This window comes from Microchirus variegatus (genome assembly GCF_963457635.1).
Source record: "Microchirus variegatus genome assembly, chromosome: 8".
Classification (NCBI taxonomy): Eukaryota; Metazoa; Chordata; class Actinopteri; order Pleuronectiformes; family Soleidae; genus Microchirus; species Microchirus variegatus.
The window spans coordinates 30968357-30984814 of NC_139809.1; the positions used below are offsets into that span (position 1 = coordinate 30968357).

Below are 16458 nucleotides of genomic sequence, written 5' to 3' on the forward strand. Positions count from 1 at the left end.
ACGATCGTCAGCCACTAAGCGACAAAGACGTCCCTGCTAATGCTAACCCGGGAGAGAAACTAGAGTAACTCCCACAGCGACGCTGCTGCTCCCGCTCCCGCCGCTAGCTCTGCTCCCGTACCGGTGGAAACGAATAAATGTGGAAACCCCGGTTTAATTTAAGACGCCAACTTACGAACTACTAGCGAAAATGTTAGCTTGTCGTTTATTAGTCTGACTTCCGGGTCGCGGAGCCCACAGAGCATGAGCAGTAAACGTTACTCCCATAATGCCCCTCGGCTACGTGAGCGAGCCGTCGAGAAACGAGCAGCCAAATGCATTATGGGAGTAACGGAGTCACACTGTTTACATCGGTGTATTTAGTATTTAGTGTTTATAAAATATAAAATTGTAAAGAAAACCCCCTCATTGTCTTCATTTATTCACGTTTCTCATAAAGTTTTCATATCGTACGTCTCCCGGACAGCGGCGCCGTTCCCGAGACGCCACATGACCGCGCTTTGCTGTGCTCGTACACAGCTGTGACGTCACAATATTTTTTTGGGCTTTTTATGGTATTTAGGAAGGTTTTACAAACATGAAACTCCGTGAATAAAAAATATAGAATATAAAGGTCTATAAAAGCCCGTGTCCATGTCTCGAGGTGTCCTGTGGACACTTTTACAGGAGTCTCTTTTACTATTGCGGTCAATGGGAAAATTGCTAGAAAGAAAGTCTAGTATCACTATTCCGGCTGTGCCCGAAACTCCATTCACTAAAGTACATATTTAAAATCCTGAAAATCGTAAATTTCCATGTTGTATAGTTAGTACATAAGTATTTTTGTTTAAGCGTTCAATTCGGCGTTTATTATCAACATCAATTTTAATTTGTTTTTGTGTGTTTTCTCTATGGGCTTTGGTGTGGGAGAGTGAGTGGTTTACAAACTTCAGGTTTTACGGTAACAAAACAAAAACTGATACATGTTTCAATGTGTAATAATAACTAAATAATAATAAAACTGTGCAGATTTTTTCATTTTGTTCATGTTTTTTATTATATTTGACTTAGAGATGATTGTTCATGCGTCCAGTTTGAACCGTGCACCTGAACAAATACTACAAATAAACTAAAACTAAGCATTTACAAAAATAAAAACTAATAATAACTAGCAAACCCGCTCGAATTAAACGAATTAAAACTAACTCATTCTTAAACACAACTTTGTCGTACAAACCAGAAAAAAAGCAACACAAAACAAACCAACGTGTGGAATAAACGGAAATATTTATTTAATTATTTTACATATTTACATTTGAAAGTGTTCAAACGGACGAACCCCCCGTAACTTCCGGTAGGAACTATTCCGTGTTCCCCTCCTAAAACGCAACAGCCGCGTTTGAATGTGTTTGATTTTTGAATAATTTCAGATTTATTTTAACACTGTCATGATGTATGAATATTAAAGGCAGCTGTTTGTTTGTTTGTTTTTACAATAACACCCCGGAACTTTATGCGGCCGGCCGGCGGTCATGTTTTGGTGTCGGACCTCGCACTCAAACATGTGAGCGATGGCTTCATCCGCTCGAGAGGTGATTCTGCTCGGTGTGTGTGACGGAGAGCTCGACCCAAAGAGACACCGGTCCACACACCTCACTAACAAAGTGGGCGGACACCCGGACTGGGGCCCGGTCGTCTCTCCGCCGTGGCCCCGCTGCGGTCACTGCGGAGACCCGTTAGCTCACGTGGCTCAGGTCTACTGCCCCCTGGAGGCGTCGCCTTACCACAGGACCCTGCGTCTGTTTGCGTGCCCGGGCGCCGAGTGCTGCGGCAGGGCAGAGAGCTGGAGGGCGATCCGCTCTCAGAGTCTGGAGGCTGAGCGGGAACCCTGCGGGTCTGTGGCCGCTCAGGAGGCTCCTCTGTCGGCCACAGACTGGTGTGACACCGCTGACGACTGGGGCGTGGAGGAGGAGGAGGGTGACGGCTGGGGAGGAGGAGGAGGAGGAGGAGTGAAGGAGGACACTCGGGTGAAGGAGGAGGCAGACGGTAGGTGGCGCTACATGAACATGTATCAGTTTTTGTTTTGTTACCGTAAAACCTTAAGTTTGTAAACCACTCACTCTCCCACACCAAAGCCCATAGAGAAAACCAGTGGTTTTAACATCACAGCAACACAGGAGTTCACAGGAGTTGTTGATCCACTGCTGCCTCCATCACTAAGTTATAATTTCTGATTTTGTCAACTTCGGCTTTTAAAATATTTAATTTAGACATACTTCAGTGACACAAAGTGACCACACGAGGCAGCAGAGGACCAGCAGCTCATGTGTCCCCCGTGAGCTAAAAATCACAGATTTTCTCTATTGGGTTTGGTGTGGGAGAGTGAGTGGTTTACAAACTTCACTTTCTCGTTGTCCAACAGTGAAGATAAAGCTGTAAACGCATTCTTAAGATATCATTTCCTCCTGTGGCTCAGCAGGGGGCGCTGTTCTCAGCCGCAGACTCCAGGACCTCCGTTTGGCGGAGTCGCGTCGCGGCGACGTTCCCGTTTTCCGCTCGTTCTTCGTCAGCGTGGTGGAGGAGGCGGATCTCCTCGGCGAGGACGACCTGGACCACGCCCAGCAGCTGCTGAGGGAGTACGAGAGCAGAGAGGGCGTGGCCGTGGGCGGGCTGGACTGTGGCGAGGGCGGCGGCGAGGGCGGCGGCGGCGGGCAGGAGAAGTACGAGAAGTCGAGGGCCAGACACGGAGATGCCGTCTTCTCCAGGTTCATGAAGAGGATCTCCACATGTCCTCAGCAGGTCCTGCGTTACCGTCGCGGCGGGGAGCCGCTCTTCATCTCGGCGCCGCCGGCTAACACGGCTCCCATGGCGTCGCCGTGCGGCTCCTGCGGAGGATCCAGAACTTTTGAGCTGCAGCTGATGCCGGCGCTGGTCAGTCAGCTGAGGAGGAGGAGGAGGAGGAGGGGGAGCAGGGACGACGACGACCACGACGACAACCATGGCACCGAGGCGGAGCTGGAGTTCGGCACGGTTCTGGTTTACACCTGCACCAACAGCTGCTGGACAGAAGGTTCTGGATCAGCCGTGGAGGAGTTCTGCTGCGTTCAGGGCGACCCGGACCAGAAGCTGTTTAAATGATGAGCTCGTCTGCTTCTCTCTCCATGACTAACGTCAAACACCAGCACAGGTCACATCCTGAGGCTGTGGGAGACCACGCCCACTTTTCATGAGACCTTCTCCTGACAGAACTTTGACATCATGTCCAATAAAATATGACAATCTTGACAATATTCAACTTCCTGTTGTTTGTTTTTCTACTTCTTCTTCTGTTGTTGCTTATTCTTCAGTTGCTGCTGCTGCTTCTTCCGTTGCTGCTTCTGTTGCTGCTGCTTCTTCTTCTTCCGTTGCTGCTTCTTCTCCTGTTGCGTCTGCTTCTTCCGTTGCTGCTGCTTCTAAGTTGCTGCTGCTGCTTCTTCTGTTGTTGCTGCTGCTGCTTCTGTTGCTGCCGCTGCTTCTGTTGCTGCTGCTTCCTCTGTTGCTGCTGCTTCCTCTGTTGCTGCTGCTTTCTCTGTTGTTGCTGCTGCTTCTTAGTTGCTGCTGCTGCTTCTTCTGTTGTTGCTGCTGCTGCTTCTTCTGTTGTTGCTGCTGCTGCTTCTTCTGTTGTTGCTGCTGCTGCTTCTGTTGCTGCCGCTGCTTCTGTTGTTGCTGCTGCTTCCTCTGTTGTTGCTGCTGCTTCTTCTGTTGCTGCTGCTTCTTCCGTTGCTGCTGCTTCTTAGTTGCTGCTGCTGCTTCTTCTGTTGTTGCTGCTGCTTCTTCTGTTGTTGCTGCTGCTGCCGCTGCTTCTGTTGCTGCTGCTTCCTCTGTTGCTGCTGCTTCTTCTGCTGCTTCTTCTGCTGCTTCTGCTTCTTCTGTTGCTTCTGCTGCTTCTATTTTTGTTGCTGCTGCTTCTTCTGTTGTTGCTTCTTCTGTTGCTTCTATTTTTGTTGCTGCTGCTTCTTCAGTTGCTGCTGCTGCTTCTTCCGTTGCTGCTTCTGTTGCTGCTGCTTCTTCTTCTTCCGTTGCTTATTCTTCTTCCGTTGCTGCTTCTGTTGCTGCTGCTTCTTCTTCTTCCGTTGCTGCTTCTTCTCCTGTTGCGTCTGCTTCTTCCGTTGCTGCTGCTTCTAAGTTGCTGCTGCTGCTTCTTCTGTTGTTGCTGCTGCTGCTTCTGTTGCTGCCGCTGCTTCTGTTGCTGCTGCTTCCTCTGTTGTTGCTGCTGCTTCCTCTGTTGTTGCTGCTGCTTCCTCTGTTGCTGCTGCTTTCTCTGTTGTTGCTGCTGCTTCTTAGTTGCTGCTGCTGCTTCTTCTGTTGTTGCTGCTGCTGCTTCTTCTGTTGTTGCTGCTGCTGCTTCTGTTGCTGCCGCTGCTTCTGTTGTTGCTGCTGCTTCCTCTGTTGTTGCTGCTGCTTCTTCTGTTGCTGCTGCTTCCTCTGTTGCTGCTGCTGCTTCTTCCGTTGCTGCTGCTTCTTAGTTGCTGCTGCTGCTTCTTCTGTTGTTGCTGCTGCTGCCGCTGCTTCTGTTGCTGCTGCTTCTTCTGCTGCTTCTTCTGTTGTTTCTGCTACTTCTGTTGCTTCTGCTGCTTCTATTTTTGTTGCTGCTGCTTCTTCTGTTGTTGCTTCTTCTGTTGCTTCTATTTTTGTTGCTGCTGCTTCTTCTGTTGCTTCTGCTTCTTCTGCTGCTGCTGCTTCTTCCGTTGTGTTTTTTCTGCTGCTTCTTCTGTTGTTTCTGCTGCTGCTTCTTCTGTTGTTTCTGCTGCTGCTTCTTCTGTTGTTGCTTCTTCTGTTGTTTCTGATGCTTCTTCTGCTGCTGCTGCTGTTTCTTCTGTTGTTTCTGATGCTTCTTCTGCTGCTGCTGCTGCTGCTTCTTCTGCTGCTGCTGCTGCTGCTTCTTCTGTTGTTTCTGCTGCTGCTTCTTCTGTTGTTTCTGCTGCTGCTTCTTCTGTTGTTTCTGCTGCTGCTTCTTCTTCTTCTGCTGCTGCTTCTTCTGTTGTTTCTGCTGCTGCTTCTTCTTCTTCTGCTGCTGCTTCTTCTGTTGTTTCTGCTGCTGCTTCTGCTGCTTTTCTAATCATTAAAACACGGAGAGTTGGTTTTCTGTTTTCTGTTTTACTTCAACCTTACGATACATGTTCTTTAAACGTCTCAAAGCTTCACAACAGAGTTCCTTCAGGTCCAACATCAGTGATCGTCGTACAGTGAAGGAAACGTAAACAGAGATATTTAAAACAAACAAACAAGAAGAAATAAAATCATCAGAATTGATTGAAGTGCTAGTGAACAGATCAGATCCAGAGTATCAAAAATAGATTTCATCGTTAATTAGCCAATAAATAACAACACAAGTCTCTGATTGTTGTAACGGCGTCACATTCAAACACCGTAGCGTGGATTTACAGCCCTTTTTATCACTTTTATTCAACTATTTTCCCCGTTTGTTGTTAATAAGATGTTTTAAGAAAGAAAAGAAAGATCTTTGGTTTGTCGCTGAGGTACGAGTTAGCGCTGAGATTCCTGAGACGGAGGCGTCTGAGTGGTTTTCAGGCACTTGAAGGTCAGTGTTTGTTTCTGCGTCTCAGTCGTACTGGTGGTACTGGTCAAACTGGTCGCTCAGCGCGCCGATGTCTCTGTCGATGATCTCGTTCACTGCAAAACAAACACAACCAGGAAACGGGGTTAGAATTTTCATCCTTCCTCGACCGCTTTATCCTGTATTTAAAAATATAGGACTAACCCGCTGTGTTTTGATAATTAATCAGTTTAAGTTCTCTGACTTTTAAGCTTCTAAAATATTATTATTTAGTGGTTTGTGGACCAAACGAGTCGTGTCCATTGTTAAAGGAGGTTTTAGAGATGTGGAAACTGAGCTGCAGTTCCCCCAACAGACCACCAGAGGGAGCACCAGGACACAAACTGCTGCTGAAGATAATATGGAGAATGGTAAGATTAAGACTAAGGTAAGGGATAACGAGATAAGATCAAGTAAGTTAAGATAAGGTGAGACAAAGTTAGACGGATCAAGAAGTTAAGGGAAGATGAGATTTAAGTTAAGGGAAGAGGAGATAACAGATAAGGGAAGACGAGATTTAAGATAAGTTAAGGAAAGACGGGATTTAAGATAAGTTAAGGAAAGACTGGATTTAAGATAAATTAAGGAAAGACTGGATTTAAGATAAGTTAAGGAAAGAAGATAACGAGAAGTTAGGTTGAGGGAAGACGAGATTTAAGATAAGGGAATACGAGATAATAGAAGATAAGTTAATGGAAGATGAGATTTAAGTTAAGTTAAGGGAAGACGAGATTTGAGATAAGTTAAGGGAAGACGAGATAACAGAAGATAAGTTAAGATAAGTCCAGAAAAGATGAGCTAAAAGAAGTTAGTAAGATAAATGAAGCTAAGATAAGTTAGGATCAGATAAGATAGGATCAGATAAATTAGGATCAGATAAGATGGGATCAGATAAGTTAGGATAAGATAAGTTAGTATCAGATAAGTTAGGATAAGATAAGATAGGATCAGATAAGATAGGATCGGATAAGTTAGGATAAGATAAGTTAGGATCAGATAAGTTAGGATAAGATAAGTTAGGATCAGATAAGTTAGGATCAGATAAGTTAGGATCAGATAAGATAGGATCAGATAAGATAGGATCAGATAAGAGAGGATCAGATAAGTTAGGATCAGATAAGATAGGATCAGATAAGTTAGGATCAGATAAGATAGGATCAGATAAGATAGGATCAGATAAGAGAGGATCAGATAAGTTAGGATCAGATAAGATAGGATCAGATAAGTTAGGATCAGATAAGTTAGGATCAGATAAGATAGGATCAGATAAGAGAGGATCAGATAAGTTAGGATCAGATAAGATAGGATCAGATAAGTTAGGATCAGATAAGTTAGGATCAGATAAGTTAATAGGATAAGATTACAGAAGATAAGGTCAAATAAACTGAGCTAATTCTTCATTAATCCAAGTGTAATCTGGTTCCAACTGTGAACAGAAACATCTTTGATTTTATGACTTCTATCATCTAAACATTAGTGTGTGTGTGTGCGTGCGTGTGTGTGTGTGTGTGTGTTATTTACAGAGCAACAAATGTCTCAGTCTGTGCTTCAGTCTATTCATAGAAGAGCGAGTGAAACCTGAAACTCTAATGATCATCATCATCATTATCATCATCGTCTTCAGTCACTAACGTTATAAATCACTCACTCTCCCACACCAAAGTCCATAGAGCAAAGCAGTGATTGTAGCTCACAGAGACACAGGAGACTTAAAGTGATGGACTGTTGTACTTTGAACAGCTGATGTGGTTTTAAAGAACCACAAATGACAATGTTAAGAAAGGCAAGTGTTTGACCTTTACATCATCACGCCAAGGTCACACTGTGTGGTGTGTGTGTGTGTGTGTGTGTGTGTGTGTGTGTGTGTGTGTGTGTGTGTGTGTGTGTGTGTGTGTGTGTGTGTGTGTGTGTGTGTGTGTGTGTGTGTGTGTGTGTGTGTGTGTGGAGGCCTGACGACAGCTGCTGCCACCAGCTGAGACTCTGCTACACATTTAACTCCCATCTGCATCATTTAGACCAGCAACACACACACATGACTATTATTAACCCAGACACACACACACACTCTGATGTATAAATAACCATCATCAGTGTGAACACAGAGCACAAACATCAGAATCTAACGAGTCTCAAGCCTGGATCTAAAGAGTCTCAAGCCTGAGTCTAAAGAGTCTCAAGCCTGGATCTAAATCTAAAGTCTCAATCCTAAATCTAAAGAGTCTCAAGCCTGAGTCTAAAGAGTCTCAAGCCTGGATCTAAATCTAAAGTCTCAATCCTAAATCTAAAGAGTCTCAAGCCTGAGTCTAAAGAGTCTCAAGCCTGGATCTAAATCTAAAGTCTCAATCCTAAATCTAAAGAGTCTCAAGCCTGGATCTAAAGAGTCTCAAGCCTGAGTCTAAAGAGTCTCAAGACTGGATCTAAATCTAAAGTCTCAATCCTAAATCTAAAGAGTCTCAAGCCTGAGTCTAAAGAGTCTCAAGCCTGGATCTAAATCTAAAGTCTCAATCCTAAATCTAAAGAGTCTCAAGCCTGGATCTAAAGAGTCTCAAGCCTGAGTCTAAAGAGTCTCAAGACTGGATCTAAATCTAAAGTCTCAATCCTAAATCTAAAGAGTCTCAAGTCTGAGTCTAAAGAGTCTCCAGCCTGGATCTAAATCTGAATTGTCTCAATTCTAAATCTGAATTGTCTCAAGCCTGGATCTAAAGAGTCTCAAGCCTGAGTCTAAAGAGTCTCAAGCCTGGATCTAAATCTAAAGTCTCAATCCTAAATCTAAAGAGTCTCAAGCCTGAGTCTAAAGAGTCTCAAGCCTGGATCTAAATCTAAAGTCTCAATCCTAAATCTAAAGAGTCTCAAGCCTGAGTCTAAAGAGTCTCAAGCCTGGATCTAAATCTAAAGTCTCAATCCTAAATCTAAAGAGTCTCAAGCCTGGATCTAAAGAGTCTCAAGCCTGAGTCTAAAGAGTCTCAAGACTGGATCTAAATCTAAAGTCTCAATCCTAAATCTAAAGAGTCTCAAGCCTGGATCTAAAGAGTCTCAAGCCTGAGTCTAAAGAGTCTCAAGCCTGAGTCTAAAGAGTCTCAAGCCTGGATCTAAATCTAAAGTCTCAATCCTAAATCTAAAGAGTCTCAAGCCTGGATCTAAAGAGTCTCAAGCCTGGATCTAAAGAGTCTCAAGCCTGAGTCTAAAGAGTCTCAAGCCTGGATCTAAATCTAAAGTCTCAATCCTAAATCTAAAGAGTCTCAAGCCTGGATCTAAAGAGTCTCAAGCCTGAGTCTAAAGAGTCTCAAGCCTGAGTCTAAAGAGTCTCAAGCCTGGATCTAAATCTAAAGTCTCAATCCTAAATCTAAAGAGTCTCAAGCCTGGATCTAAAGAGTCTCAAGCCTGAGTCTAAAGAGTCTCAAGCCTGGATCTAAATCTAAAGTCTCAATCCTAAATCTAAAGATTCTCAAGCCTGAATCTGAATTGTCTCAAGCCTGAATCTGAATTGTCTCAAGCCTGAATCTGAATTGTCTCATCCTGAATCTAAAGAGTCTCAAGTCTGAGTCTAAAGAGTCTCAAGCCTGAATCTAAATCTGAATTGTCTCAATCCTAAATCTGAATTGTCTCAAGCCTGGATCTAAAGAGTCTCAAGCCTGAGTCTAAAGAGTCTCAAGCCTGAATCTAAAGAGTCTCAGACCTGAATCTAAAGAGTCTCAAGCCTAAGTCAGTGTTTTCTTAGCCCGTACCACCTGTTCAAACCTGTGGGGAACCCGTCAGGTTAGTTAAAGAACCCTCTCTGGTTCCTACCGTCGTCCAGTGTGATCTCCTGGAGGCCCAGGGATCCCAGACCCAGCTGCTCCTCAGGTTCCTGTTTGACGCTCGGCTGAGATTCCTTCTGGGGATCGGCGGGCGTCACGAAGATTCTGCTGGAACTCAAAGACGGAGGCTGTTCCCGCCGAGATCCAACGGGGGGCAGCGAGGAGGCGCGAGGGTGCGCGGCGGTGAAGGTCTGAAGAAGGGGGACGGGAGAAGCCCGAGGAGGCAGCGGGGACATCTGAGGAGGAACTGTGAAGGTATGGGGAGGCAAGATGGACGTCTGAAGAGGAACGAAGGAGGCGTGAGGAGGAAACATCACAGGAGGCACAGAGGGTGGAGCAGCATGGAGACAAGGTTCCTTCAGAGGGGGACGACCACAGAGCACCAGGAGGTCACAGGGGTCATAATGTGGGCCCAATCCAGGTGGATTGTGGGGGATGTGGTCCAGCTCCCAGCATTCCTGTTTAACCAGCTGTGGTCCAGATGCACCAGAGAGCTGGCGTCCAACTCCAGGCAGGTAGGTGAAGCTCTGCGTTACACTTCTTCTTCTCTTCCCGTTGGAGACGTAGAAGTGGACTTGGACCGGACAGGAAGTCTTCTTGTAGTAAGGAGGGACCTCCACTGTGATGCTGGTCTGAAGGAACGGAGAACGTCGAGGTTAATCCTTCAGTCAGCTGATATCGCACTAATCCCAGTCACGTGACCTCCCCACCGAGAACGGCTCTACTTACGCTGCTACTTTTTTCTGGCACAACTCTGGCATCCAGGTCCCACAGTGACTTTCCATCTGAGGGACAAACAAAAACATGGAGCGGACTTCAGTCCATCAACAAATCAACCAAACCAAATGTTCCACAGAAGGTAAACGGAAAAGTTTAAAGTCCATTTATGCTGTACGCAACAGACGGAGCCTTTTGTTCGTCATCGTGCGTCGACAAGGGGAGCTAACGATTAGCAGCAATACCACTGCATACCGTGGGGGGGCAGTACAGAGTCATGGAAGTCGATTTGTATCTATTTTGAATCTAAAGATTCTCAAGCCTGAATATAAAGAGTCTCAAGCCTGAATATAAAGAGTATCAAGCCTGAATCTGACGAGTCTCAAGCCTGAATATAAAGAGTCTGAAGCCTGAATCTAAAGAGTCTGAAGCCTGAATCTAAAGCCTGAATCTGACGAGTCTCAAGCCTGAATATGAAGAAGCTCAAGCCTGAATCTGACAAGTCTCAAGCCTGAATCTAAAGAGTCTCAATCTTGAAACTAAAGAGTCTCAAGCCTGAATCTGAAGAGTCTCAAGCCTGAATCCAAATCTAAAGAGTCTCGAGCCTGAATATAAAGAGTCTGAAGCCTGAATCTAAAGAGTCTCAAGCCTGAATCCAAATCTAAAGAGTCTTGAGCCTGAATCCAAAGAGTCTCAAGCCTGAATCTGAAGAGTCTCAAGCCTGAATCCAAATCTAAAAAGTCTGAAGCCTGAATATAAAGAGTCTGAAGCCTGAATCTAAAGCCTGAATCTGACAAGTCTCAAGCCTGAATATGAAGAGGCTCAAGCCTGAATCTGAAGGGTCTCAAGCCTGAATCTAAAGAGTCTCAAGCCTGAATCTGAAGAGTCTCAAGCCTGAATCTGAAGAGTCTCAAGCCTGAATCCAAATCTAAAGAGTCTCGAGCCTGAATCTGAAGAGTCTCGAGCCTGAATCTAAAGAGTCTCAAGCCTGAATCTGACGAGTCTCAAGCCTGAATCTAAAGCATCTCAAGCCTGAATCTAAAGCATCTCAAGCCTGAATCTAAAGAGTCTCAAGCCTGAATCTAAAGCATCTCAATCCAGAATCTGACGAGTCTCAAGCCTGAATCTGACGAGTCTCAAGCCTGAATCTGACGAGTCTCAAGCCTGAATCTGACGAGTCTCAAGCCTGAATCTCGAGACGATGAAATGGACCTTGGGTACCCGGCGCTGCCCCCTAGAGGAAGTATTAGGTGATGAAGATGACGACGGGCCTTGGTGTGTTGGTTCAGTCTGAACTCACCAGCTCCTCTCTCGGTGAAGACCACTCTGGACAGCGTGGAGATGTTGGAGCCTGTGATGATCAGATCTTCTCCTCCGTCCACTGAGCAGCAGCTCGGGCTGAAAGTGTCCACCTGAGGGAGCTCCTGTCCGGAGCGCTGAGCTGCACACACACACACACACACACACACACACAATTGTTTTATTATTACAGTGACGTGCTGTTGGAGACGGTTGACGTTAGCGCTAACTCACAGCACTCCACAGGGATAGAAGCGTTCTGCAGCCACAGCATCTGTCCGTCCTGCTGAGGAACACAGACCCTGAACACCACCCTGACTCTGGTGTTCTTACGACCCACGTCCGTCTCACCTTTCTTCAGCTCGATGTCGGCGTTACGCAGCTTCAGGATGCCGGCGCAGTCGATGCTGTGGAAAACATCACATGACCACACACGGACCAATCAGTGCAGATTTGGAATTATACATAGAATTTAGAATTATAAGTAGAATTTGGAATTATAAGTAGAATTTGGAACTATAATTTGAATTTTAAGTAGAATTTGGAATTCTAGATAGAATTTGGAATTCTAGATAGAATTTGGAATGATAATGTGTATTTTAAGTAGATTTTGGAATTATAAGTTTAATTTGGAACTATAATTTGAATTATAAGTAGAACTTGGAATTTTAAGTAGAATTTGGAATTCTTAGTAGAATTTGGAACTATAATTAGAATTTTAAGTAGAATTTGCAATAATAAGTAGAATTTTGAATTTTAAGTAGAATTTGGAATCATAGTTTGAATTTTAAGTAGATTTTGGAATTATAAGGAATTACAATTTGAATTTTAAGATTTTGGAATTATAATTTGAAATTTAAGAAGATTTTGGAATTATAAGTAGACATTGGAATTATAATTTGAATTTTAAGTAGATTTTGGAATTATAAGGAATTATGAGTAGAATTTAGAATTATAATTTGAAATTTAAGTAGATTTTGGAATTCTAAGTAGATTTTTAAATATAAGGAGATTTTGGAATTATAATTTGAATTATCAGTAGATTTTGAAACTATAAATTGATGTTTGAATTATCAGTAGGATTTCTAAATCTGTTTAACTTGAATCTACAGCTGGACATTGTTTTCTTTGACGTCGCGCTCATGACTCTTCAGTGACGTCACTCTCTGACCAATCGGTGACCTTCAGTCTGTTGACGTCACACGTTAGCATGGGCTCGTCACGCGTTAGCATGGGCTCGTCACGCGTTAGCATGGGCTCGTCACGCGTTAGCATGGGCTCGTCACGCGTTAGCATGGGCTCGTCACGCGTTAGCATGGGCTCGTCACACGTTAGCATGGGCTCAGCTGAAGCTCGTCAGAAGAGGAACTAAAAAACTATCTCTGATAGAGAAGTTAAATAAAAAGCTGAGCCGAGTCCTGTGCCAATCGTCCTGATATCAGGCTAACTCACTGAAGCCTGGCTCTGTTGTGGCTTGTGTTACCTGGCAGACATGTTGTTTTCTGGAAGCAGAGGGATCTCCAGGACTTTGCAGTAGCCCATGACTTTCTCCTGACAGGTGGTGGTGACCGTCTTCCCCGTCACCCGGTGAACCTGGTAGAAGGCGTGAGGGCGAATGAAGCGGTCGTCCGCGGTGCCGATGAACAGCAGCATGCTGAGCGGACGCTCACAGAACCCGGTCAACTGTGGACCAAAGTCAGGAGAACGTTTTCAGTCAAGTATTCTTACTTTTACTTTCACTGTAGTACTTAAAGACGACTTCTGGTGTCTGTGGACGTGAGCAGCGCCACTTATTGAGACTTATTGAGTTTAACGGTGTTGAATGTGTGTGACTGCACCTTTACGACGGGGTGTCCTCCGCTCACTGCTTTGATGGAGCCTCTGCTGCCCTCCGTCTCATAATGAGCTCTGTGGTAAGACTTAGGCTGAACCTCCAGCCTCAGCTCACACTGCTCATACTGACTGGGAAGAGACCATTCCAGAGGAGGGGGGGCCGAGGCGCTGCCAGGAGACAAGAACATGTAGGGATTACAAGACGATTTTGGGATTATAAGTAGATTTTGGAACATAAGTAGATTTTGGGATTATAAATAGATTTTGGAATTATAAGAAGATTTTGGGATTATAATTAGATTTTGGAACATAAGCGGATTTTGGAATTATACGTAGATTTAGGGATTATAAATAGATTTAGAAACAAGTAGATTTTGGAATTATAACTAGATTTTGAAACTATAAGTAGATTTTGGAATTATAAATAGATTTTAGGATTATGAATAGATTTTGGAATTCTATGTAGATTTTGGAATTATAAATAGATTTTGGAATTATGAGTAGATTTGGGAATTATAAGTAGATATTGAAACATAATTAGATTTAGGGATTATACGTAGATTTAGGGATTATAAATAGATATTGGAATTATGAGTAGATTTTATAATTATAAATAGATTTGGGAATTATGAGTAGATTTTGGAATTATAGGTAGATTTTGGAATTATAAATAGATTTTGGGATTATAAATAGATTTTGGAATGATAAACAGATTATGGGATTATAAATAGATTGTGGGATTATAAACAGATTGTGGGATTATAAGTAGATTGTGGGATTATAAGTAGATTTTGGGATTATAAGTAGATTTTGGAATGATAACCCAAACCCATCACGATACAATGAATCTGTCATAATTGACATGTTAGCGATGCATCACGATATCTGTCTCAGTGAAGAAAACAAAAACGTTTACGTGAAAAGCTAAAAGTGCAGGATTTCTCTATTTATTCACAACACAGAGGTCAAAGGTCTCTCAGCTCGTCTCAGCTCAACGAGTAAACAACAACACCGACTAAAAACCGACCTGAACAGAGGAGGGTTCCCAGGTTTGGGTTTGTTCCAGCTGAAGTGAGAGGGAACCTGAAGGAAGAGCTCGGCCAGGCCGTCCTGCTCGTGAGCCTCCTCAGAATCCAGCACCGGCTCTCCCTGAGCGGGGAGGAGTCCCAGCGAGCTCCCCGACGTCCTCCTGGTCTTGGAAGGGACGTCCAGCTCCTGGTAGCCGGACATCAGCAGGGGCCCGAGGGCGGCGGCGGGGCTTCCTGCCCACGCCTCTTCTGTCACGCTGTCGCTCGGCGTGGGGCTGGGGGAGTGGTGAGGGGAGGGCGAGCGGGCGTGGACGCGCGGGTCAGCGCTGGAGTGACGTCTCTTTCCACACGGGGAGGTCGGCCTGGACGACGACCTGCGGAGAACAACACCGGGAAATGAAGCCTGAGCACCAGGAGAGAGGCTTATTGTGTCCACTAGGGGTGCTCTTCTCTGGACTATGCGTTTAGGTTTAGGGTTAGGTGCAAAAGTATTTGTATTTGTATTTGCTGTTTTAATGGAAATGTCCTCACTTTGTGGAAATGTCCTCACTTTGTGGAAATGTCCTCACTTTTTGAAAGTTGTCCCTTTCTGAAAATGTCTTCACTTTCTGAAAATGTCCTCACTTTCTGGAAATGTCCTCACCTTATGAAAATGTCCTCACTTTTTGAAAGTTGTCCCTTTCTGAAAATGTCTTTACCTTATGAAAATGTCCTCACTTTGTGGAAATGTCCTCACCTTATGAAAATGTCCTCACTTTTTGAAAGTTGTCCCTTTCTGAAAATGTCTTCACCTTGTGGAAATGTCCTCACTTTGTAGAAATGTCCTCACCTTATGAAAATGTCCTCACTTTTTGAAAGTTGTCCTCACTTTCTGGAAATGTCCTCACCTTATGAAAATGTCCTCACTTTATGAAAATGTCCTCACTTTTTGAAAGTTGTCCCTTTCTGAAAATGTCTTTACCTTATGAAAATGTCCTCACTTTGTGGAAATGTCCTCACCTTATGAAAATGTCCTCACTTTTTGAAAGTTGTCCCTTTCTGAAAATGTCCTCACCTTGTGGAAATGTCCTCACTTTGTGGAAATGTCCTCACCTTATGAAAATGTCCTCACTTTTTGAAAGTTGTCCCTTTCTGGAAATGTCCTCACCTTATGAAAATGTCCACACTTTTTGAAAATGTCCACACTTTTTGAAAGGTGTCCCTTTGTGAAAATGTCCTCACCTTATGAAAATGTCCTCACTTTCTGGAAATGTCCTCACCTTATGGAAATGTCCTCACTTTTTGAAAGTTGTCCCTTTCTGAAAATGTCTTTACCTTATGAAAATGTCCTCACTTTCTGAAAATGTCCTCACCTTATGAAAGTTGTCCCTTTGTGAAAATGTCCTCACCTTATGAACATGTCCTCACTTTCTGGAAATGTCCTCACTTTGTGGAAATGTCCTCACCTTATGAAAATGTCCTCACTTTCTGGAAATGTCCTCACCTTATGAAAATGTCCTCACCTTATGAAAATGTCCTCACCTTATGAAAATGTCCTCACCTTATGAAAATGTCCTCACTTTGTGGAAATGTCCTCACCTCATGAAAATGTCCTCACCTTATGAAAATGTCCTCACTTTTTGAAAGTTGTCCCTTTCTGAAAATGTCTTCACCTTATGAAAATGTCCTCACTTTGTGGAAATGTCCTCACTTTGTGGAAATGTCCTCACCTTATGAAAATGTCCTCACTTTTTGAAAGTTGTCCCTTTCTGGAAATGTCCTCACCTTATGAAAATCTCCTCACTTTCTGGAAATGTCCTCACCTTATGAAAATGTCCTCACTTTTTGAAAGTTGTACCTTTCTGAAAATGTCTTCACCTTATGAAAATGTCCTCACTTTGTGGAAATGACCTCACTTTGTGGAAATGACCTCACTTTGTGGAAATGTCCTCACCTTATGAAAGTTGTCCCTTTCTAAAAATTTCATCAGTTCCTAAAAAAGTCCTCACTTGGTTAAAAAAAGTGGGCGGAGCCAGTCTCAGAAGAGGCTGAGTCAGCCTCAGAAGAGGCGGGGTCAGTGAGTTCCTGTTCGTACCTGGACGTGGGTCGACGGCTCAGCCAGCTCTCCTCAGTGACGCTGGTGCGAGGGGAGTGACAGGGCGACTGATGAGGCGACTGATGGGGCGACAGCGACGGGCTAAAGGCTAAAGGATGTTGGTATTTCTGTTGC

General features: G+C 44.1%; 2 protein-coding genes across 3 annotated transcripts in view; one reads left to right on the forward strand and one right to left on the reverse strand.

Annotated features, from left to right (window-relative positions):
- The first annotated feature begins 1529 nt into the window (after window positions 1-1529).
- Window positions 1530-3245, forward strand: pdcd2l (programmed cell death 2-like). 2 transcript variants are annotated; one of them, XM_083894420.1, is made up of 2 exons: window positions 1530-2025; window positions 2456-3245. In XM_083894420.1, exons 1-2 carry the CDS (start codon window positions 1551-1553, stop codon window positions 3115-3117), a joined length of 1137 nt encoding a protein of 378 aa, XP_083750546.1. In that variant the 5' UTR covers window positions 1530-1550; the 3' UTR covers window positions 3118-3245. The 2 variants fall into 2 exon arrangements, with proteins under 2 accessions (XP_083750546.1, XP_083750547.1); XM_083894421.1 differs by having other exon boundaries at window positions 2459-3245.
- A 1888-nt stretch (window positions 3246-5133) lies between these two features.
- The window catches only part of LOC310930781 (nuclear factor of activated T-cells, cytoplasmic 3-like), a 14130-nt gene continuing 2805 nt past the window's right edge, over window positions 5134-16458 (reverse strand). Inside the window, exons 2-10 of the mRNA XM_083893825.1 lie at window positions 16324-16458; window positions 14249-14623; window positions 13227-13389; window positions 12872-13071; window positions 11623-11795; window positions 11390-11530; window positions 10102-10157; window positions 9362-10004; window positions 5134-5652 (exon numbers count right to left, since the gene is read on the reverse strand). The exon at window positions 16324-16458 is cut by the window's right edge and continues 523 nt beyond it. Of these exons, the coding sequence (XP_083749951.1) occupies window positions 5582-5652; window positions 9362-10004; window positions 10102-10157; window positions 11390-11530; window positions 11623-11795; window positions 12872-13071; window positions 13227-13389; window positions 14249-14623; window positions 16324-16458 (1957 nt within the window). The 3' untranslated portion in view covers window positions 5134-5581. The remainder of the gene's footprint in view (window positions 5653-9361; window positions 10005-10101; window positions 10158-11389; window positions 11531-11622; window positions 11796-12871; window positions 13072-13226; window positions 13390-14248; window positions 14624-16323) is intronic.